Source organism: Sciurus vulgaris, assembly GCF_902686455.1.
Source record: "Sciurus vulgaris genome assembly, chromosome: 7".
In the NCBI taxonomy this organism is placed as follows: domain Eukaryota; kingdom Metazoa; phylum Chordata; class Mammalia; order Rodentia; family Sciuridae; genus Sciurus; species Sciurus vulgaris.
The window spans coordinates 157,100,431-157,128,341 of NC_136467.1; the positions used below are offsets into that span (position 1 = coordinate 157,100,431).

The window sequence follows — 27,911 nt, forward strand, 5'->3', positions numbered from 1 at the left end:
GTGGGAAAGCCTTGTGACGCCGTCATCTTGAACTGCACCGAGCAGCTCCGCGTGGGCTTCTTGCCCCTGAGCATACCCACCCAAATGGGGTACGTCGATTTGCTCCCCTTTTCCAATGCTGAAGAGGAAAGTAGCTCTGATGGCCCTGTCCCTGTGGGGTTCTTGAATGGTTAGCAAATGCACCCGGGGCAGAGGGGTGCCTCTGCAGCAGCTCTGGGGTCAAGAGAGAGTTCATTGGTCTCTGTGATCACAGGCTGCAGCGCTGTCAGACTCTCCTGCGGGCCAGCTGGGATACAGCATCAAGGAAAGCCCCCGCCACCAGGGAAGAGTCAGTGCTGGTCAAGGAAGGAGACAGTCGCCTTCAGCCTAAATCCTTGCCGACTGATAAAAAAGTTCAGTTGTAGTGAGTGTCTTCCAGGGTCCAGACCCAGAACAGGAGCTGGGCTTCCTATAACCAGCAGGTAACCAAAACCAGACAGAGACTTCCAGGGCCACCATCCAAAAAAAAAAAAAAAAAAAAAAAAAAAAAAAATAAATAAATAAATAAATAAAATAAAATAAAATAATAAAATAAAATAGTAAAATAAAATTAGAAAACCCGAATTCTCCCCTGAGGTGAATTGGCTTATGAAATGTGAAGAACACAGTGCTCCGATCACATACTTCCCTTCCTGCCTTTACATACTAACAGAGTGGCCTCATTCAGACAGCCACAGTGGAAACTAACTCCCATGAATCCTCTGCTGCTCTCTGTGTTGGGCAAAGACTTGTTCTTTGTCTGGGTGCAGAACTAGGATCAGTAAAAGAGAATGCGTGAAATCTGGGAAGAGGCAGAGGAGAACAATTTGGAACCAAACAAGGACCTGAGCTATCCTTGATTCTAGGATGGTCCAACCAGATTAGAGGAGCACATATGCACCCTGGAAGTAGAACTGAATTCCTAACACGAGCCAGGAATGGTGGGACTGAGAACTGAAAAGTGAGCAACACACCGCTACTTTTCTGGGAGAACTGCCGTCTCGATGGGGGGCAAGCTTGCTAAAGAAGATGAGGTATGGGAAGGGGGTTTCAGGGTGCTGAGGAAACTTGAACCCAGACACAGGGATCTCAGCAAAGGCCCCACTAGGAAGGTCTAGGAGGTCCAAATTAGTGTGTAATGAAAAATTAGAGACCTATATCTCCTGAGGGTGGGGGGGTGTTTCACAGGCAGAAAACAAGAAGAGGAGGAAGTGAGTGGATGAAGTAAGTTTACCTAAGTTCAGGCTGGTGACTAGAAGCTGACTTTGGGCTTTGCGTGTGACAGGAATGGTGGCAAATGAGGTTGCAGGCTCAGGCAACTAATGTTGGTACGCAGAGAGCAGCCTCAAGCAGGTAAAGCACCGGGCTGACTCTCCAGGACTGTGCACTTCAAACTGCTAAGTGCCATTCAGTGCAAGGGAGAGGCTTCGCCAAGAGCAGTTCTAAGGAAGAATCCAAGGGACTTGCAGCTGTGACGATTTTGCTGCCACTTGCGGATTTGACTCTTAGGGCTGCCTTCTAGGGAAAAGCGAAGCTGGAGGGAGGCCACACAGGTCCAAGTTCATCACCCTCATGTTTTTCAATTTAGACACCGTTTTCCGGCATGGAGCAAGTAATGGGAGCATTCTTTGAAAGACAGGCACTTCTTTATGCACACATTCCTTTCTAGGAGTCAAGCCAAGGGGAGACACTGGAGGGACTCGCCACTCACCACCGCGCTGGAGGTGCGGTTTCTGATATGGGCTTGCTTGCAGGGTGGGCACTTCTGAGGACCGAGAATACTGCCGCTGTTGGAGCACACTGTGGGTGGGCAGCATGACAGGTGGCACGTTGGTTTGAAGGGGTAAGATCTGAGTTTGAGGTGACAGTAAACAGGTAAACATAGGGTGGGTAGGCTGCATTACAGGTGGCTCGTGGGTTGCAAGGAAAATTGAGAAAAAGCAACAAGGTCCCACCGAGATTTGAACTCGGATCGCTGGATTCAAAGTCCAGAGTGCTAACCATTACACCATGGGGCCAACAAGAGAGCACATTCAACAAGGCTTTCTTGTGACGACAATTAATACCCGCGCCGTAACTAACCTGAATTTTAACGCGGCCGTTTGCAATGCGACCCCGCCGCCCCCTAGCGGAGCGCTTGGGAAGCGCGTGCTGCTCGGTGGGTCGGGGTCCCGCAGCCCTGGTGGTTACCACCAGGGTGGGGATGCGGGAGGTCCCCACACGGGACTGAGCGGCGCGCACGACTTCGGGAGAACGAGCCTGAGTACCCCGGGCCTCTGCCGGCAGTGAGCTGCCCGCGCCCGGGCGCGTCTGGACCCCGCAGAGCCACCTCGCAGGCGCCGGGCAGCGCCGGGCAGGACTTGGTCAGGACTTGGCTTTGCGCTGAGATGGGCCTGGGGCAGGTGCGGGGCACAATCCCGCCAGCCCGGGCCGCCGGCTCCGCGCCCGCAGCCTGCGCCCTGGCGCGGTGACCTCGGCCGCAGACCCGGAAGGTGGAGTCCTGGTGGTGCCCCCGGGTTAGGCGGCCTCGGTGGCCGCAGGGCCCAGCACCGCTCCGGACAGGATCTGACCTGAGCGCTCCAGTGACGCCCAGTGGGACGGTCCCCAGCTTACCGCCACCGTGACCAGTGCTCAGTGAACAGCAGCCTCCGGACTCCCTATGGGACGACTGAAGAACTTGTTTTCCAGCCTCGGAACTGACGGTGGGTCACAGTGTGGGTGGCCTGGGGGCGAGAGGGCGAGGTGTGAGAAGATAGGAGATCAGTTAGGTGGTCAGGGGTAGGAGGACGCCCCGAAGACCCTGCAATGCCGACACGAGTTGAGCCCCTTCGTGCGGAGCCCGTCTCCTGAGGTTCGCACACTTCCCGGCGACTCTGGGCTGGTTTCCTTCGCCCACTCTGCAGCTGAAGGGGTGCAGTGAGCCTCTGCGTGGCTTTGATTGCACAGAATTCAGACGCCTCCTTGCGCTGGGGGCCCCTTTGTGGCTTCAGATGCTCAGGTTCTTGCTTTGTTTTGTTTTCTCATCAAGGAATGGTCACTGGATAGGGGTCTGAAGAGGTCCCCAGAAGGGAGAAGAGACCTCAACTCAGTCCTGGCAGGTTCTTGACTTCCACAGAAAGGAAATTGTGGATGCTTGAAAAGAGGCACAAAGATTTATTTAGGAAAGCGGCATCAGCGCAGGATGCTCTCTCAGGGCGCCCGGGTCTCTGGCTCTTCTTTTAAAGGAGACTGTCGACAGCAAGCCTGAGAAACGTGTGGGGTGACTGCCTGGTGAACTCCATTCTCCTGACATGGAGCACGCTCCGACTCCTCACAGTGGTCTGCTCCTTTCCGGATCTCTGGTTTGACTTCATCCAGTGGACAGATGAGCTTTGGAATAGGCCCAGGACAAATCTGTAAGGATATATATATATATATTTCCCTTGGCTTTATGTAGTCTAAAGAAAATAGGTTACGTAAGCTAGCAATGCATGTAGACATTAACCATCTAGAGTCACAGTACTCCAAGATTTAAGGTTTTTTTTTTTTTTTTTTTTTTTTTTTTTTTTTTAATTCAGGCCTGGGGAGTAAAGGTGAGGGTGCAGAGTGGCTCAGGTTTAAAAAAGTTATAGATTTTTTTTCCTTTCCTGCTGGTCATCTATGTGCCTATTCTTACTTTTTTCCTTTTTGACCTCAGAATCAGGCTAGATGGTTCTAGCTCCTACTTCCATTGAATGGGGAGGACCAGGAAGATCTGTGGGCCACTGAATGGGAAGGTAGACTGCTCTGCTTGGTCAGGCCTGCAGGTCTTCACACTCTTTTCCTTTCTTTCTGCAACACAGTTCTTATCAATGGCAAAATCATCTAAAATTCTGAGCCTATAGACTTCTGTGCACACAGATAATGAAATTCCAGCTCAATATACTTGATAACTGAGCTATGCTAAGTTTTCCAAGATCCAAGTGCATCTGTTGAGGCTCTCACCCAGGGCTTCTGTGTTAGAGGCCTCAAATGGAGTTCTTTCCCAGAATTTGAAGACAGGATAGAACTTGGTTATAATATGAACAAAAATACAATAAAATATTCTTTCAAATCTTTTCTAAGTCTCTAGTGTTTCTCACATCTTAGGAAATCATTAAGTCAAATGCAAAAGATATAAAACAAAGTGAAATGCCAACAATTTAATGACAAACATGAGCATGAGTCTGTAGCTGGCATGCTTGAAATCTAGAAAGAAATTCTTAGAAGAGAAGGAAAACAGAAGTGTGGTGACTTCCAGTGAGAAAAGTCATAATACCACCCTGGAATGTGGAAGTGCTGCTCAGTGATCTCCGACTTCTTTGACTTTGACTTTTTTTTTTTCCCCTCACTAAAACACTTTTTGATGGATGGCTTGTGGTCAGTGCTTAGGCCAGGCACATCTACTGTAACACGGAATTTCTAAAGGTTCTTGTATGTTTTCTGTTATGCACTACTATGTCTTCCAAGTTTTGGTATCATCAGCGCATACATCAAGTGAAAGCATCCTGATGAGACCCCTGCTTGTAGCAGTCAATCACACCTCACCACACTCCTGATGCAAACCTGCTGGGGGACAGAGTCCAGTGTGTGGGGCCTTGCTTACTGTGGTCTGTGTGTGTTCCCCAAAATTCATGGGGTGGGCACTTAATCCCAATGCTGCAACACTGGGGAGTGGGACCTGTAGGCAGGTGTTAGATCATGAGGTTCTGCCCTCCGCGTCAAAATGCTCCATGGAGGCAGAGGTGGGTCACTTTTTGTCCTGGGGTTGGAGTACGCAATGGGAACACAGAAGCCATTGGGCCCCTTCCTGAGGACCCAGAGACCAATGGACCACCTTAGAAACAGAGCCCAGGCCCTCACCAGATTCCAGACTTGTTGGGGCCTCAATCTTGGAACTGTGCCTCCAGAATTGTGAGAAAATAAATTTCTGTTCTTGATAAATGATCCAGTGCCAGACATTCTTTTATAGCAGTTCGAACTGACTGACATTGCTCAAGGTCTCCCAGCCTTGAACCCCACAGATTATTCCGCTCTAGCTTATGTCTTATAAATATGTTCTGAGAGACTGAAGAGCAAATTCCCATAGGGGAATGTGAGGTTATAATATATTAAAGAACAAGAAAAGCTTGCATGAAAGAACATGGGGAATTGATCTACACTAAATACACAAAGACAACAAAATCCAAAGCCTACTGTATGGGTCTATGGGTTTTCTGTTCTCTTGTTATGAAATAGCATCCTCTTCAGTTTTCTCCTGTTTATTCATGCAAAATGTGCATCCAGGCCTACTCTAGCTTATCATATTTATGAATACAAGTTCATGACTTAGCTTCAGAAATGAAGTTTGTAATTAACAACAGGATTGGAAGAAAATCAAAGGACATGTTCCCTCTCCCTTGAAGCTACAGAAGAATAATTCTTCTTACAAATGTAGTCTGCCACACATTATGGGCTTTTGTGCACTTTAATCCATTCAGGCTGTTATATCAAAATACCCCAAACTAGGGGCATTGTAAGTAACAGAAACTTATCTGTCTGATCCTAGAGGCAGGATTCCCAGACTGCAGAGCCAACACATTCATTTGCTGAGGGGTGGTGCTTTGCTTAACAGATGGCAGCTTGCACCTTCATGTGTTCTAATAGCACCCTCTTTTAGAAAGGCACTAATTCAGCACTCATGAGGGCATACCCTCCCCAGGTCCCACCTCCTGATACCCCTGCTCAGGAACTGGTATCAACGTGTAAATTTTAGAGAGACATAAATGTCCAGCCCGTGCCAGTGCTCAAACTGCACCAGGTGGTTTGCTCAATTTAACACAAACAGGGAGGTCATCTGACTTGTACCAGGTCTCCTTCAATGTGCTCTCAGTAGACATTGCTGCACACCCCATAGATCTGTGTCTGTGTGGTTTGCAGTTCTGATTCATTCCCTTATTTGATCACAAGCTACAAGGTAGCAATGTTGCATATGACATCTCTCTTTTCAAGTGTTAATATTACTTGTCAGATTTGTCTACTAGTTCCAAAATGGACTAATGGTACTTTCTTCTACTTGCTCAGAGGAACAAAGAAAACCCTGAGATTGCTGGATTGATTGAACGAGTAACCATGCAATGTGAATTGGCATCTAGAATTGTGCATATTCCAGAATCCTGATGCTCTTCATGGTTCTTATCTAGTTGTCTTATCCTCATGTCCTGTTGTCACTTCAAGACACCTTGAAGGAAGACTGTGGCATAACTTTCAACTACTGATGGCTTCCCCTTGGGTGGCTCCTTGCAGACTTTAGGCCCACCACACCATTTCTGATTCCTTTGCTGGGATGCCTCTTTTCTTACTTCATCACCTAGAAGCTGTCTTGCATTCCCTCTACCCCCAACCAGCAACATTATTTATTCTGTGCCCCTTAGACTTCATACATACCTCTAGAGGAACATTTATTAAATTGTCTTAAGGTGTGTTTTAGCAATATTTGAGTGAAGGGATTATTTATACTATTATATATAGGATTCAAAATTCAAGCACTATAAAAAGGTTATAATGAAAAGATCCTTCATCTACTGAGCTTGCTTTCTTCAGAGGCAACCACAATTATCAGTTTAGTATTCTCTCAGAGATATTTCACACTTATATAAACATCCACACACATGCACATACCCGGCACACACACACGTACACATGTGCACACACACATGCTCTTGCACTCACACTACACACATGCACACCCACCTACCACTACACACGCATGCACTTCCACTGCACTATCCTGTGCCTTGCTTTTTGTACTTGACAATAAAGCTTGGTAATCATAACCACAAGTGCCTGGAGAAGCTGTATAGTATACAGAGGCTGCCAATGTGGATTCTGAAGCCAGACTCTGGTTTGGAACATGTTGTCACTACTTACGAGCTATGCAAACTCAGGAAGTTTATGTAACCTCTCTGAATCTTCACTTTATGATCTGTAAAACAGTCATAATAGTATTTAATCTTATGAGGTTGCTTTGAAAAATTAAACTATATAAAGAACTTTTTAGGACATTATCTGGTACAGGGCAAGTAATGAATAATTATTAAGAAAAAGAGCCTTCTTATTTGTTTCTCCACCAAATAGAATGCTGTACTTAAATTTATTACTGATCATTCAGATTGCTTCTGTTTTTTGTACTTCAAACTATGTTGCTGAAAAATCTTGTACATATGTCATTTTTCACATTTTCAAAACAGTAATTTCATACAGGTAGGCTTTCTGGGTGTGAAGATATAAGAACTTTTAATTTTGACAGATGTTACCAATTCTTCTTCTTCTAAGTTTCTTCTACCATTTTGCAGGATCACCAGCATTGATTAAGAATTAAGGTCTGGTAGACTTATTCAGGATTTTCTATTCCTATCCCAGCAGACAATGACTGGATTATGTTGAATAGTAGATACAGAATAAAATATTAGTTACTGGATGGTAAATGGTTGAGGAAATACAGTTGGGATTCGGTGGTATTAATAATGGAGATCAGACAATACCTGGGACAAGTTCTTAACAGAGATTGCCTTGTGGTCTCTGCTCTTGTGCCCTTGCATGAGAGAATTTTAAGCAAGACATGAGGCTTGTGAAAGTACAGCAAAATTTATTAGAAGAGAAAGTAGAAGGGGAAAGCACCCTCAAGAGAGGGAGTGGGTTTTCTCAGGAGGAGGGTGACAACTCACTTCTTTGTGTCCCAGCAAGGAGGGAGATTGTGAGAAGGTCCTGCCCTCTTATCACCTATGGGCTGTGGATTCACAGATACACTAGCTAAGAACCCCAGGGGAGCTCTTGGCCATCTTGGCCTGGTTGACAGGTCCTAATCGGAACTGGTTTTACAGAGTGTATGGTGGTGGGCTGTAGTCTCAATCATCCTGCTTCCCCACGCCTGGGGATCTCTGATCTGGGTTGATGGTGTAGTGTCTTGCTTAAGTGATCTTAGCAATCAGGCCCTTATGAGCAAAATACATCCTTGTCCTCTCCTGAATTTATCTATCTATCTTTCTTCTATTCTAAGAGAAGCACTTTATAGGGTTGAGACCAGAGAAGGGTCCTGTCCTGCCAGCTACTTCACTGAGTGCTAACAAGGAAGAGCTGTTGATTAACTCATGTGCTCTGTACTAAGTATTCTTAAAGGGCGGACCCACTGCTTATGTCTACCTAACAGTACCAAGAAAAACATTTAAAAATACACTTTAGTATCTGGTTTGCTAGTGAAGCCATTAAAAGGAGTCAAGATGTTAAATTTTGCTGATCACTTTGGGGAGGTCTACTACAAAGATTTTGCTTAGAAACTGGAAAGGGTTATTAAAAAGCATCCCTGAAGTTCTGTTAATACCATAATGCAACAGGATGGTAGGTCATTAATAGAAACTTGGCCAGAGTTTGTTGACTTACTGGCTTTCCTGTAGGAAAATGCTTTATTATTGTAATAGTGTCTTCACATACATAATTCTTCACATACATTATTCTGATATATATGCAAAGTTTAAGAGAAAAAGGAAACAGGAGTACCAAGTGACTAACAGATGCTGCATCCACTTTAAACTTGTCATTGAAATCTTCAGCTTTCACATTTTACAGAGGAAAGACAGCTACCCAGAAATTATGTAACTTGCCAGAAGACAGAGGCAAGAACTGGCCTAAGTGGATTAAGAGTCAAGCACAGCACCTGAACATGTTAAGTATCCGACATACTTGAATAAGTGAACAGAATGCAAAAGTGCTAGATATAAGCGAAGGCCTCCCTCAGAGCTCATTTGCAGGGGTTATGACCTAAGAGAAGCAGTACACCTGCTAAGGTTGTACTCCTGAGCTTGGCTGCCTGAGTCCTATTCACCCCACTTTCTGCCGTATGAACTTGGGCATTTGAGAAACCAAAGATAGCAGGCTTACTTCATTATGGTGCTCTTCTAATAAGTTAACACAAATCCAACCCAGTTACATGCCAAACTGTACACAGCACGCTTTCTCATAATACATTAATTCCACAGAAAAACCGATAACTGAGTCCTTAAATTTATCCGTGTTACATGGCAAATGCTGCAACTGGCGCCAGAATCCAGTTCTTTCATCTGATCCAACCTATGCTTCGAGCTTCGTTACACTAGGTTTCCACCTCTGCAAGCAGAGAGCCATCTTCACAAATCAAGCAATTTCTTGCCTAAAAAAAAACATATTTCGGAGACTAGAGGCCCCTCAAGGCTCCTGTATACAGCCAGCCTTGCCGTCTTCCAAGATAGCCTGGATGCCTGCCAGCAGCCGGGGTGGGTAGTCTCCTCCTCCACATTTGTTTGAAACACGGAAAGAAGGCGGAAGTACAACAATGAGGTTTGCAAGGCTGTTCTTCCAGTTTTCAACTTAGTCCGAAGCCTTGAAATAAAAGCCCAGGGGTTTGATGTGCGTACCCGATTTTGGTTTGCGTTACAGAGCACGTTCCGTCGGGGGAGGAGGGGAGGCAGGGCCAAGCGCGCCCGCAAGGTGCTAAATTACAACACCCAGGTATCACCAAGCCCAAAGTGTGCCTCCTGGCGTACCCCGGTGGCGTCAAGCGAATCTCGGGCTCATCTGCGAGGAGAACCGAGGAGTGCTCGAGGTCTGACCCGCACGCTGTCACCCACACGTAATACGTAAAGTGCAAGACGTTCGCGGCCATGGAAGTGGTGTGTGCGCTCAAGCGCCTGAGTCTAACACTCCACGGGTTTGGCAGCCAACAGTGCATTATGACCTTTAATTGCAAAGTAACCACAGTTTTGTCATTCATTCTTGCAAAACACGCATAGGCCGGGAGTTAGTGATATAAAAGAGCTCCAGCACTTTTTAGGTGGTGGGCGGCTCTGAAAAGAGCCTTTGGGTTTAATCAACGCAGTCTCTGGACCCTTTACTTGGAGCTGGTGTACTTGGTGACGGCCTTGGTGCCCTCGGACACGGCGTGCTTGGCCAGCTCCCCGGGCAGCAGCAGGCGCACGGCCGTCTGGATCTCCCGCGACGTGATGGTCGAGCGCTTGTTGTAGTGCGCCAGGCGCGACGCCTCGCCCGCGATGCGCTCGAAGATGTCGTTGACGAACGAGTTCATGATGCCCATGGCCTTGGACGAGATGCCGGTGTCGGGGTGCACCTGCTTCAGCACCTTGTACACGTACACCGAGTAGCTCTCCTTGCGGCTGCGCTTGCGCTTCTTGCCGTCCTTCTTCTGCGCCTTGGTCACCGCCTTCTTGGAGCCCTTCTTCGGGGCAGGAGCGGACTTCGCTGGCTCGGGCATGGTGCAAGCAAAGCGACGAGAGTGAGCAGTGCTGGGCCGGCGGCTCTTTAAGTACAGAAAGTTATGTAAATGAAGAGTTGTCCGAGGTCTCCGGTGATTGGTGGTGAACTTTGCCTGACGCCCGAAGCCAGTTTCGCCCAATCAAAGTCCGCGTCCTGCTGAAGCGCGTTCCATTGGTGGAAATGAAAACGAAACCCAACCAATCGTACAGCTTCGTTTTCGCGCCCAGAGGAGACTATAAACAGTGCGTCCTTGGCCTTTGCTTTCAGTTTTGGTGGACCGGGTAGTGTGTGTGTGTGAGCATGTCCGGACGCGGCAAGCAGGGCGGCAAGGCGCGCGCCAAGGCCAAGACGCGCTCGTCGCGCGCCGGGCTGCAGTTCCCAGTGGGCCGGGTGCACCGCCTGCTGCGCAAGGGCAACTACGCCGAGCGGGTCGGGGCCGGCGCGCCGGTCTACCTGGCGGCGGTCCTGGAGTACCTGACGGCCGAGATCCTGGAGCTGGCGGGCAACGCGGCCCGCGACAACAAGAAGACGCGCATCATCCCGCGCCACCTGCAGCTGGCCATCCGCAACGACGAGGAGCTCAACAAGCTGCTGGGCCGCGTGACCATCGCGCAGGGCGGCGTGCTGCCCAACATCCAGGCCGTGCTGCTGCCCAAGAAGACCGAGAGCCACCACAAGACTAAATGACCACCACACTTTTAAGTTCCTAAAAAAGGCTCTTTTCAGAGCCACTTACATAGTCAAAAAAAAAAGGTGACACTATGTGCGTTACACATCCCTTAAATTCAGTTAATGCTGAGTGAGGCTTCCGTTATCCTTCGCATCCACGTTGCCAGAAGTAAATTTACTATTTCAGCTGGAAGTTGGTCTGGTACTTGTTGGCTTGTATACTGCAGTTTTGTACAAGAACACTTAACTGGAAGTAAACAAATCCTCACTTTATTATCCGTAGGTATCTTGTATGCACCAGAGCAATGGTTACCACTGATGCTCAGGATATTTTTAGAGGAATAAGCAGAGAGCAGCTGTTGATTTGCTTTCAGGGTTGTGTGTGTATGTGTGTGTGCGCTGGGGATTGAACCCGGGGGCACTTAACCACTGAGTCACATCTCCATCCCTTACCCCCCCCCCCCCCCCCAAGTTGCTTCTGGCATCATTAAGTTGCAGGGACTGCCTTGAACTTGCCATCCTGGCTCAGGCTCCTGAACTTTTAGGATATTTTTAATGTTATAGTACTAAGGTATAATTTTATATTAGCTAACCTTGTTTAACCCCAACTCTGAAATTGCAAAAAATAATTTAAAACTAGTCACGTGGGTGTGTTGGTGTGCCAGTGAAATTTCACAAAATACTTTTTAAAGTTGTGTAATATGCATTGTAATGTTTTCCAGTTTTGTATATTTGTAGTTGCCTTTTTGTAACTGTTTTCTCATGTTATGGTCAAATGAGTTAAATATTTGCTCAGTACACTAAGGTTAAATAGCAGGTTAGCATAGTTGTCTGAACTTAGTTATGATGATAATTATGCTACCGAATGCTGTTAAGCAGATTCCAGAAACACTAATGGGTGAACAGCCTCAATTGGAAAAAACAAACAACAACAAAACAACAATTATATGTATAAAGTATACATATATAATCCGTATATATTTAATGTATGTGTGTCTATATATTTATATATTGAAATATATAAAATTCAGAATAAAACTTCTTTATTCTGAAGTCTTAAAAAATTATTAGAATGTTTATGGTCCTTACCAATTTTTCCATCTCAGGAAACTCAGGTGCAAGGACTATTTTTCCTCTCTTATTAAATTCTAATTTGGCTATTCTTTTAAAAAAAAATTCACACTTAGATGTCATGCATTAAAGATACAGCATCAATATACACAGAACCTGTCTTAAAGAAACAATCTACTGGGAAAAGCACAATCAAATAAGACATCATAACAAAACTAACCAAAGTATAGGTAATTAGGGGAACACAGAGGAGTAGTATCTGTGGAATGTAACATCTGATATTGAAACCAGAATTGGGGACAGGCAGTTAGTGTAGAAATAGGGGATCGGGTCAAATCGAGGAAATAAACCCAAGAAGCCATCTGCCTCTGGAAGTTGGAGAATGCCCCAAAGAATGAAATGTCAAGGATCTCGGAGTCCATTGATTACCAAATTTACATGACTTTATCAAGGACTGCAAGCATGGAGCTGCTAATTAATGCCCCCTTGGCCCTTGCCTGGCTGAATCACCTTGGCCCTCCTGCTGCCCATCACTTCTCACTTAATGCAAAACCAGGCCTAGTCACATAGACAGGAAGGAGAGATAAGGGGGGAAAGAAGTGGAGAACAAAAGAGACTTTAACCTATAAAAGATGTAGGGTGTGCTCATTTCTTGGGACTTTAGAACATCAGCCATGGCCCCCTTCTTCCTGCTGGGAGAAGTCTATATTATTACCTTTAAATAAAACCTACTTAATATGTTTGCCTTGGCGTGCTTCTCTAGTATTCAATCTTCAACATTAGAAGGAGCAGAACTCGTCACCAGTATATGGCGGTATCAATATGAGGACTAAAGGAAATTGGAAATTAGAGGGATCCAGCAGAAAATGCCCATCACCAAAGACGATTTTGTTAGGAGGAAGGTATATAACAAGTTCTATACTGACAGTAAGACAAAGGTTATAAGACACAGGTCAATAGGAATTTTGTAGATCACTCCTTTAGTTTTAAATCCTTTTTATATATACTAATGAATCTCAAATCTTTAAGTCCATCCCAGACTTTTTTCCTGAATATTCACCTAGTTTCTAGATTTCTCAGCCAGGAAAGTCAAAAGACATACCCCTGGGTTGATCCCTATTTTAGTGAATAGGGTAGCTATCTACCTATTAACATGAACCAAAATAATCTGGCATTATTGAGTATTCATTTTCATGTGCCATTACTATAGCAAAAGTGAATTCATATGTGGGAAGTTGAAAGCAAGCATGCTCAAAGTTCAGAAAATTTAGCTCTATTACCAGACTACTGTAGTTCCACACATGGAGTATCTTCATAGCATATTCACAGACTCCTAACTGTAACTATTCACTGCCCCCTGAATAAATGCTTCATCTAGTCAGAACTAAGCATTGTGAGAAGTATATTGGCTGCAAATCCCCAGAAGGTGCCCAATTCAGCCAGCAAGAGTAATGTTCAGGTATACCTGGAAAACATCTCTGTGGAATCTTCCTGAGTATTAATAACTCTTAGTTTCTCAGCCTAGAAGGAAGGAATGCACTTCTTACACACTTAACAATATCATTCTGTTTAGCAATTAGCCTTAGCTCTGCCAATATCTACCAGAAGTCCTGAGGTCCATTGCTGCCTTCCCTTGATGCCAATCCATTAATGAGGCTATGGTTTGGAGGAAAAGAAGTTTTATTGCTTCTCTAGCAAAGCACAGGGGACTCCTGTCCCAGAGGGTGCTATTGTGCCCATCAGAGAGAACAGGGGGTTTTTACAGAGGCAATTCAAAGGTTACATTCCACATGTTCTCTGTTGGAGTTGTAATTCACTTTTGATTTGGGAGGTAAGTTATTTCTGAGATCTTCCAATGCCATCCCCAAAGTCTGGATTACTTCATTCTTGGTGGATGAGTGCTTAATGACAGATAACTGTCTAGAATGGGGAAGAAAGATAATTGATTCCCCTGAGATAGGAAGATTAGGGAGGAGCTGGGAGGGAAAAAAAAAATGTTTTTAAAATAAGTCACAGTGGCAGGGGAGCAAGGGCTATAGCAAAGCATAAGGTGTACCACTGCTACAAGAGGTTTTTATCTTGCTTAAGGTGTTGATTACAGGAAATTCGAAAAAGTAATTTAGTAAAACATTGTATCACAACTCCATGTATGTAGAAACCATGCAGGTTTTATCTTCCTTGCAACCATGGGAAAGCAATGAGCATGAGCAAATTCTAATGGTTGCAAGTAATGATCTTATCTAGTTTCAAAAACAAAGCAATGAGAATGTAACTGATAAATGAATAGCATACGCTAATCACCAAGTGAAAATTAAAATTCATTTTAAAATTCGGTGCAAAAGACTTCTCCCCCAGACGTTTCACAGGCTGACAAGCTCAGGAGGGACAAAGGGCCAATTTACCAGAAGCCTAAATGCTTGTAAGGTGAAATCACAAGTTTGAGGATTCAAATACTACGGAATTAACAGTGCAGGTACAACAGAAGTTTCAATTCTTAGAAAATGAGCTGTAAGAAGCGCAGAGATGGGACCTAAGGAGCACAAGGAAAGGGCAACGATTAGAGGACAGTTCTTTTAAGGGTGCATGTGGGTGGCTCTGAAAAGAGCCTTGGGGAGGCCTTGGAGCTCAGGCCCTCTCCCCGCGGATGCGGCGCGCCAGCTGGATGTCCTTGGGCATGATGGTGACGCGCTTGGCGTGGATGGCGCACAGGTTGGTGTCCTCGAACAGCCCCACCAGGTAGGCCTCGCAGGCCTCCTGCAGCGCCATGACGGCCGAGCTCTGGAAGCGCAGGTCGGTCTTGAAGTCCTGCGCGATCTCGCGCACCAGGCGCTGGAACGGCAGCTTGCGGATCAGCAGCTCGGTGGACTTCTGGTAGCGGCGGATCTCGCGCAGCGCCACGGTGCCGGGCCGATAGCGGTGCGGCTTCTTGACGCCGCCGGTGGCCGGCGCGCTCTTGCGGGCGGCCTTGGTGGCCAGCTGCTTGCGCGGCGCCTTGCCGCCGGTGGACTTGCGCGCCGTCTGCTTGGTCCGAGCCATTGCTTTGGTCCTGGGTTCACGTAGAAAGAAAAGCCAGCCTCTCACTTATAGTCGGAGTCTGAAGCTCATTGGATAAAAGGAAGCCAGACGCCCAACGATGACCCAATTGGTCAGGCCTTGAGAAGTTCTGTATTCTCTAAATCCTCTGTTGATATGATCTATTTTTTTCCTATTTTTATTGTTTGCTTTATACCAGCTATTTCCAGTGGGAATAAATGCAAGTGATGTAATTTAAACGTTTCTAGGAGTCAAAATACAACAAATTAAAACCAGGAGAAATTTCAATACTTTTTAAACCCAATATGTCCGCATTATTTCAGTATATCATTAGCATAAAAATTATCCTGTGTTTTACTTTTGGGCACTAATCCTTGAAATTCAGTGTGTATTGTATAGGTAAAGCAGTTCTTCGGACTTCCAACTTCGAATTTTCCAGTGATAACCAGCATTTTGGCTATCATTGTTAACCATTGAAGCTCTATACCCGTCTCAATGTACAAGCCTTCAGTTTTTAAAAAATGTTTTCACCAAAACATGTCTTGTATATTAAGATTTTAAGGTCCAATAATTTCAGAGAAACATTGCTTCACGAACCCATTTTCACTTTTAGACAATTCCACTGCAGTATAAGTTGTGGGTCTTACCTACACAAGTTGAGATGGTCTTTTTAAAAACCCTTGAACTAGGTCTCAAATGTTTTATATAAAGTAATAGATGTTTTATTAATGTAAGGGAATTACATTTTTAAATTAGAATTAAACATTTTTTAAAAACTGAAGGCTTGTACATTGAGACGGGTATAGAGCTTCAATGGTTAACAATGATAGCCAAAATGCTGGTTATCACTGGAAAATTCGAAGTTGGAAGTCCGAAGAACTGCTTTACCTATACAATACACACTGAATTTCAAGGATTAGTGCCCAAAAGTAAAACACAGGATAATTTTTATGCTAATGATATACTGAAATAATGCGGACATATTGGGTTTAAAAAGTATTGAAATTTCTCCTGGTTTTAATTTGTTGTATTTTGACTCCTAGAAACGTTTAAATTACATCACTTGCATTTATTCCCACTGGAAATAGCTGGTATAAAGCAAACAATAAAAATAGGAAAAAAATAGATCATATCAACAGAGGATTTAGAGAATACAGAACTTCTCAAGGCCTGACCAATTGGGTCATCGTTGGGCGTCTGGCTTCCTTTTATCCAATGAGCTTCAGACTCCGACTATAAGTGAGAGGCTGGCTTTTCTTTCTACGTGAACCCAGGACCAAAGCAATGGCTCGGACCAAGCAGACGGCGCGCAAGTCCACCGGCGGCAAGGCGCCGCGCAAGCAGCTGGCCACCAAGGCCGCCCGCAAGAGCGCGCCGGCCACCGGCGGCGTCAAGAAGCCGCACCGCTATCGGCCCGGCACCGTGGCGCTGCGCGAGATCCGCCGCTACCAGAAGTCCACCGAGCTGCTGATCCGCAAGCTGCCGTTCCAGCGCCTGGTGCGCGAGATCGCGCAGGACTTCAAGACCGACCTGCGCTTCCAGAGCTCGGCCGTCATGGCGCTGCAGGAGGCCTGCGAGGCCTACCTGGTGGGGCTGTTCGAGGACACCAACCTGTGCGCCATCCACGCCAAGCGCGTCACCATCATGCCCAAGGACATCCAGCTGGCGCGCCGCATCCGCGGGGAGAGGGCCTGAGCTCCAAGGCCTCCCCAAGGCTCTTTTCAGAGCCACCCACATGCACCCTTAAAAGAACTGTCCTCTAATCGTTGCCCTTTCCTTGTGCTCCTTAGGTCCCATCTCTGCGCTTCTTACAGCTCATTTTCTAAGAATTGAAACTTCTGTTGTACCTGCACTGTTAATTCCGTAGTATTTGAATCCTCAAACTTGTGATTTCACCTTACAAGCATTTAGGCTTCTGGTAAATTGGCCCTTTGTCCCTCCTGAGCTTGTCAGCCTGTGAAACGTCTGGGGGAGAAGTCTTTTGCACCGAATTTTAAAATGAATTTTAATTTTCACTTGGTGATTAGCGTATGCTATTCATTTATCAGTTACATTCTCATTGCTTTGTTTTTGAAACTAGATAAGATCATTACTTGCAACCATTAGAATTTGCTCATGCTCATTGCTTTCCCATGGTTGCAAGGAAGATAAAACCTGCATGGTTTCTACATACATGGAGTTGTGATACAATGTTTTACTAAATTACTTTTTCGAATTTCCTGTAATCAACACCTTAAGCAAGATAAAAACCTCTTGTAGCAGTGGTACACCTTATGCTTTGCTATAGCCCTTGCTCCCCTGCCACTGTGACTTATTTTAAAAACATTTTTTTTTTTCCCTCCCAGCTCCTCCCTAATCTTCCTATCTCAGGGGAATCAATTATCTTTCTTCCCCATTCTAGACAGTTATCTGTCATTAAGCACTCATCCACCAAGAATGAAGTAATCCAGACTTTGGGGATGGCATTGGAAGATCTCAGAAATAACTTACCTCCCAAATCAAAAGTGAATTACAACTCCAACAGAGAACATGTGGAATGTAACCTTTGAATTGCCTCTGTAAAAACCCCCTGTTCTCTCTGATGGGCACAATAGCACCCTCTGGGACAGGAGTCCCCTGTGCTTTGCTAGAGAAGCAATAAAACTTCTTTTCCTCCAAACCATAGCCTCATTAATGGATTGGCATCAAGGGAAGGCAGCAATGGACCTCAGGACTTCTGGTAGATATTGGCAGAGCTAAGGCTAATTGCTAAACAGAATGATATTGTTAAGTGTGTAAGAAGTGCATTCCTTCCTTCTAGGCTGAGAAACTAAGAGTTATTAATACTCAGGAAGATTCCACAGAGATGTTTTCCAGGTATACCTGAACATTACTCTTGCTGGCTGAATTGGGCACCTTCTGGGGATTTGCAGCCAATATACTTCTCACAATGCTTAGTTCTGACTAGATGAAGCATTTATTCAGGGGGCAGTGAATAGTTACAGTTAGGAGTCTGTGAATATGCTATGAAGATACTCCATGTGTGGAACTACAGTAGTCTGGTAATAGAGCTAAATTTTCTGAACTTTGAGCATGCTTGCTTTCAACTTCCCACATATGAATTCACTTTTGCTATAGTAATGGCACATGAAAATGAATACTCAATAATGCCAGATTATTTTGGTTCATGTTAATAGGTAGATAGCTACCCTATTCACTAAAATAGGGATCAACCCAGGGGTATGTCTTTTGACTTTCCTGGCTGAGAAATCTAGAAACTAGGTGAATATTCAGGAAAAAAGTCTGGGATGGACTTAAAGATTTGAGATTCATTAGTATATATAAAAAGGATTTAAAACTAAAGGAGTGATCTACAAAATTCCTATTGACCTGTGTCTTATAACCTTTGTCTTACTGTCAGTATAGAACTTGTTATATACCTTCCTCCTAACAAAATCGTCTTTGGTGATGGGCATTTTCTGCTGGATCCCTCTAATTTCCAATTTCCTTTAGTCCTCATATTGATACCGCCATATACTGGTGACGAGTTCTGCTCCTTCTAATGTTGAAGATTGAATACTAGAGAAGCACGCCAAGGCAAACATATTAAGTAGGTTTTATTTAAAGGTAATAATATAGACTTCTCCCAGCAGGAAGAAGGGGGCCATGGCTGATGTTCTAAAGTCCCAAGAAATGAGCACACCCTACATCTTTTATAGGTTAGAGTCTCTTTTGTTCTCCACTTCTTTCCCCCCTTATCTCTCCTTCCTGTCTATGTGACTAGGCCTGGTTTTGCATTAAGTGAGAAGTGATGGGCAGCAGGAGGGCCAAGGTGATTCAGCCAGGCAAGGGCCAAGGGGGCATTAATTAGCAGCTCCATGCTTGCAGTCCTTGATAAAGTCATGTAAATTTGGTAATCAATGGACTCCGAGATCCTTGACATTTCATTCTTTGGGGCATTCTCCAACTTCCAGAGGCAGATGGCTTCTTGGGTTTATTTCCTCGATTTGACCCGATCCCCTATTTCTACACTAACTGCCTGTCCCCAATTCTGGTTTCAATATCAGATGTTACATTCCACAGATACTACTCCTCTGTGTTCCCCTAATTACCTATACTTTGGTTAGTTTTGTTATGATGTCTTATTTGATTGTGCTTTTCCCAGTAGATTGTTTCTTTAAGACAGGTTCTGTGTATATTGATGCTGTATCTTTAATGCATGACATCTAAGTGTGAATTTTTTTTTAAAAGAATAGCCAAATTAGAATTTAATAAGAGAGGAAAAATAGTCCTTGCACCTGAGTTTCCTGAGATGGAAAAATTGGTAAGGACCATAAACATTCTAATAATTTTTTAAGACTTCAGAATAAAGAAGTTTTATTCTGAATTTTATATATTTCAATATATAAATATATAGACACACATACATTAAATATATACGGATTATATATGTATACTTTATACATATAATTGTTGTTTTGTTGTTGTTTGTTTTTTCCAATTGAGGCTGTTCACCCATTAGTGTTTCTGGAATCTGCTTAACAGCATTCGGTAGCATAATTATCATCATAACTAAGTTCAGACAACTATGCTAACCTGCTATTTAACCTTAGTGTACTGAGCAAATATTTAACTCATTTGACCATAACATGAGAAAACAGTTACAAAAAGGCAACTACAAATATACAAAACTGGAAAACATTACAATGCATATTACACAACTTTAAAAAGTATTTTGTGAAATTTCACTGGCACACCAACACACCCACGTGACTAGTTTTAAATTATTTTTTGCAATTTCAGAGTTGGGGTTAAACAAGGTTAGCTAATATAAAATTATACCTTAGTACTATAACATTAAAAATATCCTAAAAGTTCAGGAGCCTGAGCCAGGATGGCAAGTTCAAGGCAGTCCCTGCAACTTAATGATGCCAGAAGCAACTTGGGGGGGGGTGGGGGGGTAAGGGATGGAGATGTGACTCAGTGGTTAAGTGCCCCCGGGTTCAATCCCCAGCGCACACACACATACACACACAACCCTGAAAGCAAATCAACAGCTGCTCTCTGCTTATTCCTCTAAAAATATCCTGAGCATCAGTGGTAACCATTGCTCTGGTGCATACAAGATACCTACGGATAATAAAGTGAGGATTTGTTTACTTCCAGTTAAGTGTTCTTGTACAAAACTGCAGTATACAAGCCAACAAGTACCAGACCAACTTCCAGCTGAAATAGTAAATTTACTTCTGGCAACGTGGATGCGAAGGATAACGGAAGCCTCACTCAGCATTAACTGAATTTAAGGGATGTGTAACGCACATAGTGTCACCTTTTTTTTTTGACTATGTAAGTGGCTCTGAAAAGAGCCTTTTTTAGGAACTTAAAAGTGTGGTGGTCATTTAGTCTTGTGGTGGCTCTCGGTCTTCTTGGGCAGCAGCACGGCCTGGATGTTGGGCAGCACGCCGCCCTGCGCGATGGTCACGCGGCCCAGCAGCTTGTTGAGCTCCTCGTCGTTGCGGATGGCCAGCTGCAGGTGGCGCGGGATGATGCGCGTCTTCTTGTTGTCGCGGGCCGCGTTGCCCGCCAGCTCCAGGATCTCGGCCGTCAGGTACTCCAGGACCGCCGCCAGGTAGACCGGCGCGCCGGCCCCGACCCGCTCGGCGTAGTTGCCCTTGCGCAGCAGGCGGTGCACCCGGCCCACTGGGAACTGCAGCCCGGCGCGCGACGAGCGCGTCTTGGCCTTGGCGCGCGCCTTGCCGCCCTGCTTGCCGCGTCCGGACATGCTCACACACACACACTACCCGGTCCACCAAAACTGAAAGCAAAGGCCAAGGACGCACTGTTTATAGTCTCCTCTGGGCGCGAAAACGAAGCTGTACGATTGGTTGGGTTTCGTTTTCATTTTCACCAATGGAACGCGCTTCAGCAGGACGCGGACTTTGATTGGGCGAAACTGGCTTCGGGCGTCAGGCAAAGTTCACCACCAATCACCGGAGACCTCGGACAACTCTTCATTTACATAACTTTCTGTACTTAAAGAGCCGCCGGCCCAGCACTGCTCACTCTCGTCGCTTTGCTTGCACCATGCCCGAGCCAGCGAAGTCCGCTCCTGCCCCGAAGAAGGGCTCCAAGAAGGCGGTGACCAAGGCGCAGAAGAAGGACGGCAAGAAGCGCAAGCGCAGCCGCAAGGAGAGCTACTCGGTGTACGTGTACAAGGTGCTGAAGCAGGTGCACCCCGACACCGGCATCTCGTCCAAGGCCATGGGCATCATGAACTCGTTCGTCAACGACATCTTCGAGCGCATCGCGGGCGAGGCGTCGCGCCTGGCGCACTACAACAAGCGCTCGACCATCACGTCGCGGGAGATCCAGACGGCCGTGCGCCTGCTGCTGCCCGGGGAGCTGGCCAAGCACGCCGTGTCCGAGGGCACCAAGGCCGTCACCAAGTACACCAGCTCCAAGTAAAGGGTCCAGAGACTGCGTTGATTAAACCCAAAGGCTCTTTTCAGAGCCGCCCACGTTTTCTGTAAAAGAGCCAGTTCGCTGTTACCTGTTTCCTTAAGGTACAAATGTCTGATTAGTTTCTGCTTCGCTGTGGGACTCGCCTCGTGTATATTTACATGTTTTTTAGTTGTATGTACAGCTCACTTTTATTTCAAGGAAGTATAGCTGAGTTGCAAAGGCTTGGTTAGCACTTGAGTACTCATTCCTCAAGCCTCCGTTGTCTCTGCTTTAGTCGTGTCCACCACCGTGCTTGACCAAGACTTGGTGTTTTATTCACGAGCTAGCATAGCTGACTTGTTCCCACGTTCTCACCCGGTTGCCCTTGCAATTTACCCTCACCCTCCTCCACACTGAAATCACCATCTACACATTAGCATTGCTAAAGGATTAAATAGTTCTGGGGTGGCTGAGGATAAATATGGCAGGATCTGCCAGAGGGGCCTTTGGGGTCCTCAGGAGTTCTGTTCACCTTGAAAACAGATACGAAGTGTATCCTACCGTGGGAAGGCAGATTCTATGCAAAGTATTAAAATCTTATGTGTGATTCAGATTCATTTTTGGAGTGGCTCAACTGGTAGTAGATTAGAAGGTAGTGAGATCGGTGGTCAAGAGGTTGGAAAGCCAGTCAGCAGCAAGAGTGGAAATAAGGCAGTCAGAAAGAGGAGGAGGAGGAGGGAGGATTTAAGGGAATAGAGTCAGCTGACCTGAGGGGTGGATGGAGGACAAACCTGAATGACTTGCAGCTTTCAATTTCTGCTGAAATGCCGGGTTTCACCAGTTTGGATCCTTCTCAGTCCCTGGAACCTTCCTTATCACATCAAAAGTAGTCAAGTAAAAGCATCAAGAAGGTGGGTTTGGGGGCAAAGAGAATTTGCCTTGTTCATTCATACAACAAATATTTATTACTCATCTATGAGGCAGGCATTGTTTGAAGTCCTATCAATATGGCAGTGAGAGAATGTTAAATTGAGCCACACAATCTCGACCTGCAGAGAGGGCAGCCTCGTGTTTCACTCTATCAATAAAGTCCCTGAATCCAGTGAATACTACAAGTGGAAGAGAAAATGAAAGAGGTTTGCCTCAGACCTCAGGCTTCAAGAGTATGCAACTTCAGACTGCTGTTCATCCCTTGGTTGATAGAGCGAGTCCAGAGTCTGGGTCCACTGTGCTGACCCCCACATGCTTTCTTTTAAAAAAGCAGTTTGCCTGCGGCCCTGTTCTGGCTTATGTGAATAGGCTATAGCACATTCTTAGCAAAAATCTGTTATTTGCAGGAGAAATTCATGACCTTTATGTCGACCAAAGATCCCGGGGCTCAAAAATGCAGGATCCCACCGGTTGACCTCGTAAGCCTGGTAACATTCCTTATCACCTTAAAACGGGGCGAGGCTCCAGGGCCAACATCTGCGTCTTCCGGATTTAAGAGGCGGTAGGTTTTCCAAATTCAGCCAGTGTCAAATTCCTTAACAATTCCCGGCTCTGTGGAATGGACGCCTTCCTTTCCGGAAGCGGTTCAGCCCCCGCCACTTCTCGACCGGTACACTTACTTCTCTTATTTTCGTTTTTCCAAATAAATTCCTCTGCTACTATGTGCGACCTATTCGCCAGTCTTCCTTGCTATATTGCAAAGAACGGGTGGTCTTTAGGACCCTACGCCCGCTTTGGTCTTGGCAATCAGTCCCCAGCTGTCGCTTTCTGCTCCTCTCCGGCCCCGAGCCACGGTGAGCTCTCTACAGCGCTTAGGTGAAATGAGCGAGGACCTCCCCAGCCGCTTGGGCTCCGCGGGACTGCGGGCGTCTGGCCCCGCGAAATAAGGACCATGCAAAATGCCAAGGCGAAGAACAAACCTTCGAGAAAAGAACGTTGCATAGAATAGGAAATGAAGGACAGGATCGGAAATCAAGACGTGCACTGCCCCTGTTTTTAACAAGGGATTTCTCCGGTGAGCCCTGCGTACAGCAAGGACAGGGCTCAGGGGAAGACTTGAGCGCACGTGGGTGATGCAGGGACGCTGCACTCTCAGCAGAGTGGGGCTTGACCGAGTAGGACAGTCACTGAACTCTGATTCATATAACGTGACATTCAATAACGTCGCAGTGCTAAACTAGTTTATTCCATTGTCTCCACTTTAAAATTCCCTTTGCATCTTTATCGTTGGAAATAATGAGTCAATTTCTGAGATGTATATGTGTTCTAATGAACCAGAGTGTTTGCATTAGTGCTAGAGATATTATACCAATTCTTTTATTAATTGCATAGTTCCTATGCTTCAAGAAACCACTGTTCCCACTGTTTAACACTCTGGTCAAAGTCCTCCTGAGTTTCTTGACTGTTTTTTCCTTGAAGAAGGAAGGAGGAGAGAGGTAGGAGAGAGAATTCATCTTTGGAAAAGGGTCCAATGTAACAATTTAGAAAATTTGCTCAATTAATCAATTTTAACATGTAGATTTATTGAGTTATAATGGTTGAATTTCATTATGATGAAAATGTAAAACAGTGATGTAAAATGAAAGGGCAAAAAGAAGCTTGAGTTAAATGGGCTGAAGCAGCTTGCAGGACATTGGAGGCTGTTCAGTGCCACTGGGGCCCTTGGCCAGACCAACCAGAGCAGGTCGAATCCTGTGTTTGTTAGCCTTGCATTTAAAGTCAAACATCACAGCTGATTTCTCTGAGGCATGATCCTTTTCCTTGGTCTTGCCACTTTTCTAAAAACATATTGTTCTTTGTTGAAGATGCTGTATAAACTGGAGCTATATCTCATCTTTCTGAACTAAGACTTTTTTGGGGGGACGTATACTGTTCACACTATCAGGTCAATAACCTGTTGGCTCTTGCTCACCTCTCCCTCCCTGTCTTTGCATTTGCTCTTCTCTTTTCAGCTCCAACTAAGAACTCAAAAGGGCAAAGAGAAATAATGCTTTTTCTTTTCCATGGGGTGTCCAGACAAACCAGGTGTTTCTAACAAAGGTAATGACAGACTTGGGGAAGCACCCCTTCTTAGGTGGCTTCTTGGTTTCCTGACTCTTCTCTCATGTCTTTCATCTGCTTTCTGCACTGGACTTTAACAGTATGTATGTGCATATTCTCTTTGATGGTGGTAATTGAAGGTGGAAAATAGAGGAGAGGAAGCCTCAAGGAGGATCTTAATATGATTTTATCCTATTTTAGCTTGAGGATACTATTTAGAATTTGTTTCAAAACATAAAATTCTAGGTAAAGATGTATTCAAATGTAGTAGGAATTTAAAGAAAATGAAAACTATGGTTATAAGTACTTTATTTTGGCTAATAAATATAAATGTTAAAATATGCATCTAAAAAGTCAACAGGTAATTGAATATCAAAAATAGTAAGCAGATGCTAAAAATAATTTTAGCTACTATATGATTAGTAAGATCTTATGAGCTAGTCTAATCATTTCACTCAGTTATCTCCATTAATTTTAGCCTCCTGCGGAGCAATTGCTGTTCTTTTCATACAGAGATGAGGGAATCCAGGCAAAATGGGCCCGGGTTTGTCTAGGCCTGTCTGGTGGCAGAGTGAACTCTTCACTGCTCCCCAGTCATAGCCACACCAAAACCCTGAAGAAGTTACATCTTACATCGTGTCAGGATTTATGACAATTTCTTTAGAGTCAGAAGAACTGCACAGCAGATCTGTGAGGGAAGGAGCCCTTTCCACGTCCCGAGTGTGGACGATTCTCCAGGGGAGGCCTGTGCCTTTATTACATGCATGAGGCACCATGTGAAGGACAGACGGACGCCTGTGGCCCTGTTAGTCCAGAACTTTATGCCCTCCTCATGCGGCGAGAGAGGAGCAAACTGGAGAACAGGGGAGGTCCTGTGCAAAGTCTGCCTGCATGCTGGGGATCTGAGTCTCTTCTGGGATACAGCTCATCTCTGCGTGATGAGATTCCTGAGAGGGGATTCCTGACAATTTCTTTATTTTTTAGATAAGGGGAATTCAGAGAAAGCCCCTCCCTGCATTTGCTGTTCCTCACGTGCCCTCAATTTGAAGTTCGAAGGAGCATATTTTGGGGTCATATTCACCAACACCTGCATCCCATAGATGTTGAAAAATAGCAAATATACGAAGAGACAAATATTTCCATAGGTACATATCAGTGCTAGGGTGATCTTTAGATTGTGATTTTCAGTTGTTTTTTTTTTTCAGTGTGTCTAATCCGTATCTTCCAAGATTTTAATCATGTTCATGAATTGCTTGGTAGTTAGTCCTACCAACTGCTGTACTGCAATTCAGTTCTGGCTCTAAGTGCCTGAAGACCACCAATCAAAGGGCACAGGTTGAAGAGCATATTTCCAATAAGACTGTCTTTGCTTTCAGACACCAGCTGCAGGTAAGGTTCCTAGGTCCCTTGTCCTTCCAAGTTACTGTCATTAAATTTAGGGTCTCCCACATCCCCCTCAGTTTCCATAATTTGCAAGAATTACACAGGACACAGTAAAAGTCTGCACTTCTGATTATACTTTATCACAAAAGGATTCAAATTGAGGTCAGTCAAATAAGACACACAGGGCAAGAACTGAAATTTCCCTGAAAGCAGCACTTCTATGCCCTTCCCATGCAGATTCCGGAAGTCACTTCCTGTGGGTCCAGCGGGTCACCTTCCCTGATTGGATCAGGAAGTCTCCTGTGCGTTCGGGAGGTCACCTTCCCAGCACATCTATGTACTCACCAACTAGTAAGCTTACTGCCTTCATGTCCAGGGGTTTATGGGCTTCATTACGTAGTCATGATTGATTGAAGCATCCTACGATTGGACTCAGTCCCTAGACCCCCTTAAGGGTGGAGCTGACTTTAAGGTCTGACTCTTTAATCCTGTGGCTGGTTTTGCTGGTGACCAGGTCCCATCCTCGGTTATCTCATTTCTTAATAAGAATTCAAAGGGTTTTGAAACGACACATATAAAACCTAGAAATATTACTTAACCTCCTCCTGCCCTTCTGTAAGTGCTGGCCATGAAGAAATTCCCTGACCTGCCTTACCTGACGGTGGACAAAATCTTCTTTCTGGAGGGTCCTGCCTATACCTGGGAGGAAGGAATGCTACACAGAGGTCAAAAAGGCTGGACAGGCCTTGCTGGGCTTCTCAGCCTGTTGTCGACAGGTCATGCACTTTAGTAGATTACACTTCTATACAACTACTGTTCATCAAATCAAAGTATAAAAAGAGTTTTCCCTTGGTCTTTGTTTCTGAAGGATACTGTGCCATGTAAAATTTTGATTAAATAAATAAGTTATGGTTTCCTTTTGCTAATCTGTATCTTGTTATAGGAGTCTGAGGAAAGGGATCACACCTTTCCCTTCCTACACTCTTTCTGCTTCAATTTATTAATAAATGCCGTGAAATTATGATTAAAATGCTAAAGGATTTCATCTACTTTTATTTAAACTTGCAGTTATTTATAATGTTTAAAACACTTTTCAATGGACATAAAATAGAAAGTACATCAATTGTTCCTAGTGCATATAGTAAATATATTTATTATACAGGATAATAATTTATCACCTGGCAATAAATTAATAAATCAGGCTGAGTGACCAGTTGATTAACCTGACTCAATCATCTATATCAAAAGTAAATTGTGAGTATAACGAATAGATTGAAAAATCATACTAGAGCTGGAGGTGTAGCCCAGTGATAGAGCCCTCATGCACAGGGTCACCTAAGAAGTCACAATACCCAGTGAGGGTGCACTTACAAACAGTTACTGTTGACACAAGTGAGAATGAAAAGCTTTATGAGGAAAATGTAGCACTATTAATCAAATGCCTTAAAAACTGAACCCTTGGTGACAGAACATTTCAATAGAAGTCATACCCAGAAAGTAAAATATCTAGATTTTCTTTGTAGGAGAAAATTGAGAAAGCATATTATGGTTAATTACTAGAGATTTGTTAAAGTATATCATAGAAATTTTTTATGATGGACTATTAAGCAGACTTAATAACTTTTAACATTTTTCCTGAGGCTACTTTTCAAAATTTTAAATTGTAAACTGAATACCTTTGGTAAGGAGGACTGGCTAAATTATGTAATAGGTAAGAATTTGAATAACAGTTGCACGTGGTGAAGGCGGTACTTCTGTGGGGGAAAGATGAATTACCAAAAGATGAATTATTTTAAAAAATCTGATTGCTAAGGAATCGGTGAGATCGTCTTATGAACTCATAAGGTCTGACACGAAAATCCCTTTTTGAACACTCCAAAGGAGGGAGATTAAAATGCAATCCGGGTGGAGAAGTGCGGGCGTCCTAGGCAGCGCGTCGCAGGCCTCTCCCTAGCGTGGGCATTCACCTCCCTCCAAGGCCTGAGGGCGGCAGGGTGGGTCCTGCG

The 27,911-nt window shown here is 44.8% G+C and overlaps 6 protein-coding genes across 6 annotated transcripts; 3 read left to right on the forward strand and 3 right to left on the reverse strand.

The window, feature by feature from the left end:
• Positions 1-7,622: 7,622 nt before the first annotated feature.
• On the reverse strand, positions 7,623-10,326 carry LOC306666574 (histone H2B type 1-C/E/F/G/I). The gene has a single exon (XM_079148741.1). It carries the CDS (start codon positions 10,295-10,297, stop codon positions 9,917-9,919), a length of 381 nt encoding a protein of 126 aa, XP_079004867.1. The 5' UTR covers positions 10,298-10,326; the 3' UTR covers positions 7,623-9,916.
• Positions 10,327-10,590: 264 nt separating this feature from the next.
• On the forward strand, positions 10,591-11,197 carry LOC306666568 (histone H2A type 1-J). Its single transcript, XM_079148732.1, has one exon. It carries the CDS (start codon positions 10,600-10,602, stop codon positions 10,984-10,986), a length of 387 nt encoding a protein of 128 aa, XP_079004858.1. The 5' UTR covers positions 10,591-10,599; the 3' UTR covers positions 10,987-11,197.
• A 2,511-nt stretch (positions 11,198-13,708) lies between these two features.
• LOC306665133 (histone H3.1) lies at positions 13,709-15,605 on the reverse strand. Its single transcript, XM_079146413.1, has one exon. The coding sequence runs from the start codon at positions 15,073-15,075 to the stop codon at positions 14,665-14,667; it is 411 nt and encodes a 136-aa protein (XP_079002539.1). The 5' UTR covers positions 15,076-15,605; the 3' UTR covers positions 13,709-14,664.
• A 260-nt stretch (positions 15,606-15,865) lies between these two features.
• Positions 15,866-17,390, forward strand: LOC306665134 (histone H3.1). The gene has a single exon (XM_079146414.1). The coding sequence runs from the start codon at positions 16,357-16,359 to the stop codon at positions 16,765-16,767; it is 411 nt and encodes a 136-aa protein (XP_079002540.1). The 5' UTR covers positions 15,866-16,356; the 3' UTR covers positions 16,768-17,390.
• A 2,841-nt stretch (positions 17,391-20,231) lies between these two features.
• Positions 20,232-20,842, reverse strand: LOC306665153 (histone H2A type 1-J). The gene has a single exon (XM_079146424.1). The coding sequence runs from the start codon at positions 20,831-20,833 to the stop codon at positions 20,447-20,449; it is 387 nt and encodes a 128-aa protein (XP_079002550.1). The 5' UTR covers positions 20,834-20,842; the 3' UTR covers positions 20,232-20,446.
• Positions 20,843-21,107: 265 nt separating this feature from the next.
• On the forward strand, positions 21,108-21,582 carry LOC306665171 (histone H2B type 1-C/E/F/G/I). Its single transcript, XM_079146434.1, has one exon. It carries the CDS (start codon positions 21,136-21,138, stop codon positions 21,514-21,516), a length of 381 nt encoding a protein of 126 aa, XP_079002560.1. The 5' UTR covers positions 21,108-21,135; the 3' UTR covers positions 21,517-21,582.
• Positions 21,583-27,911: the final 6,329 nt, after the last annotated feature.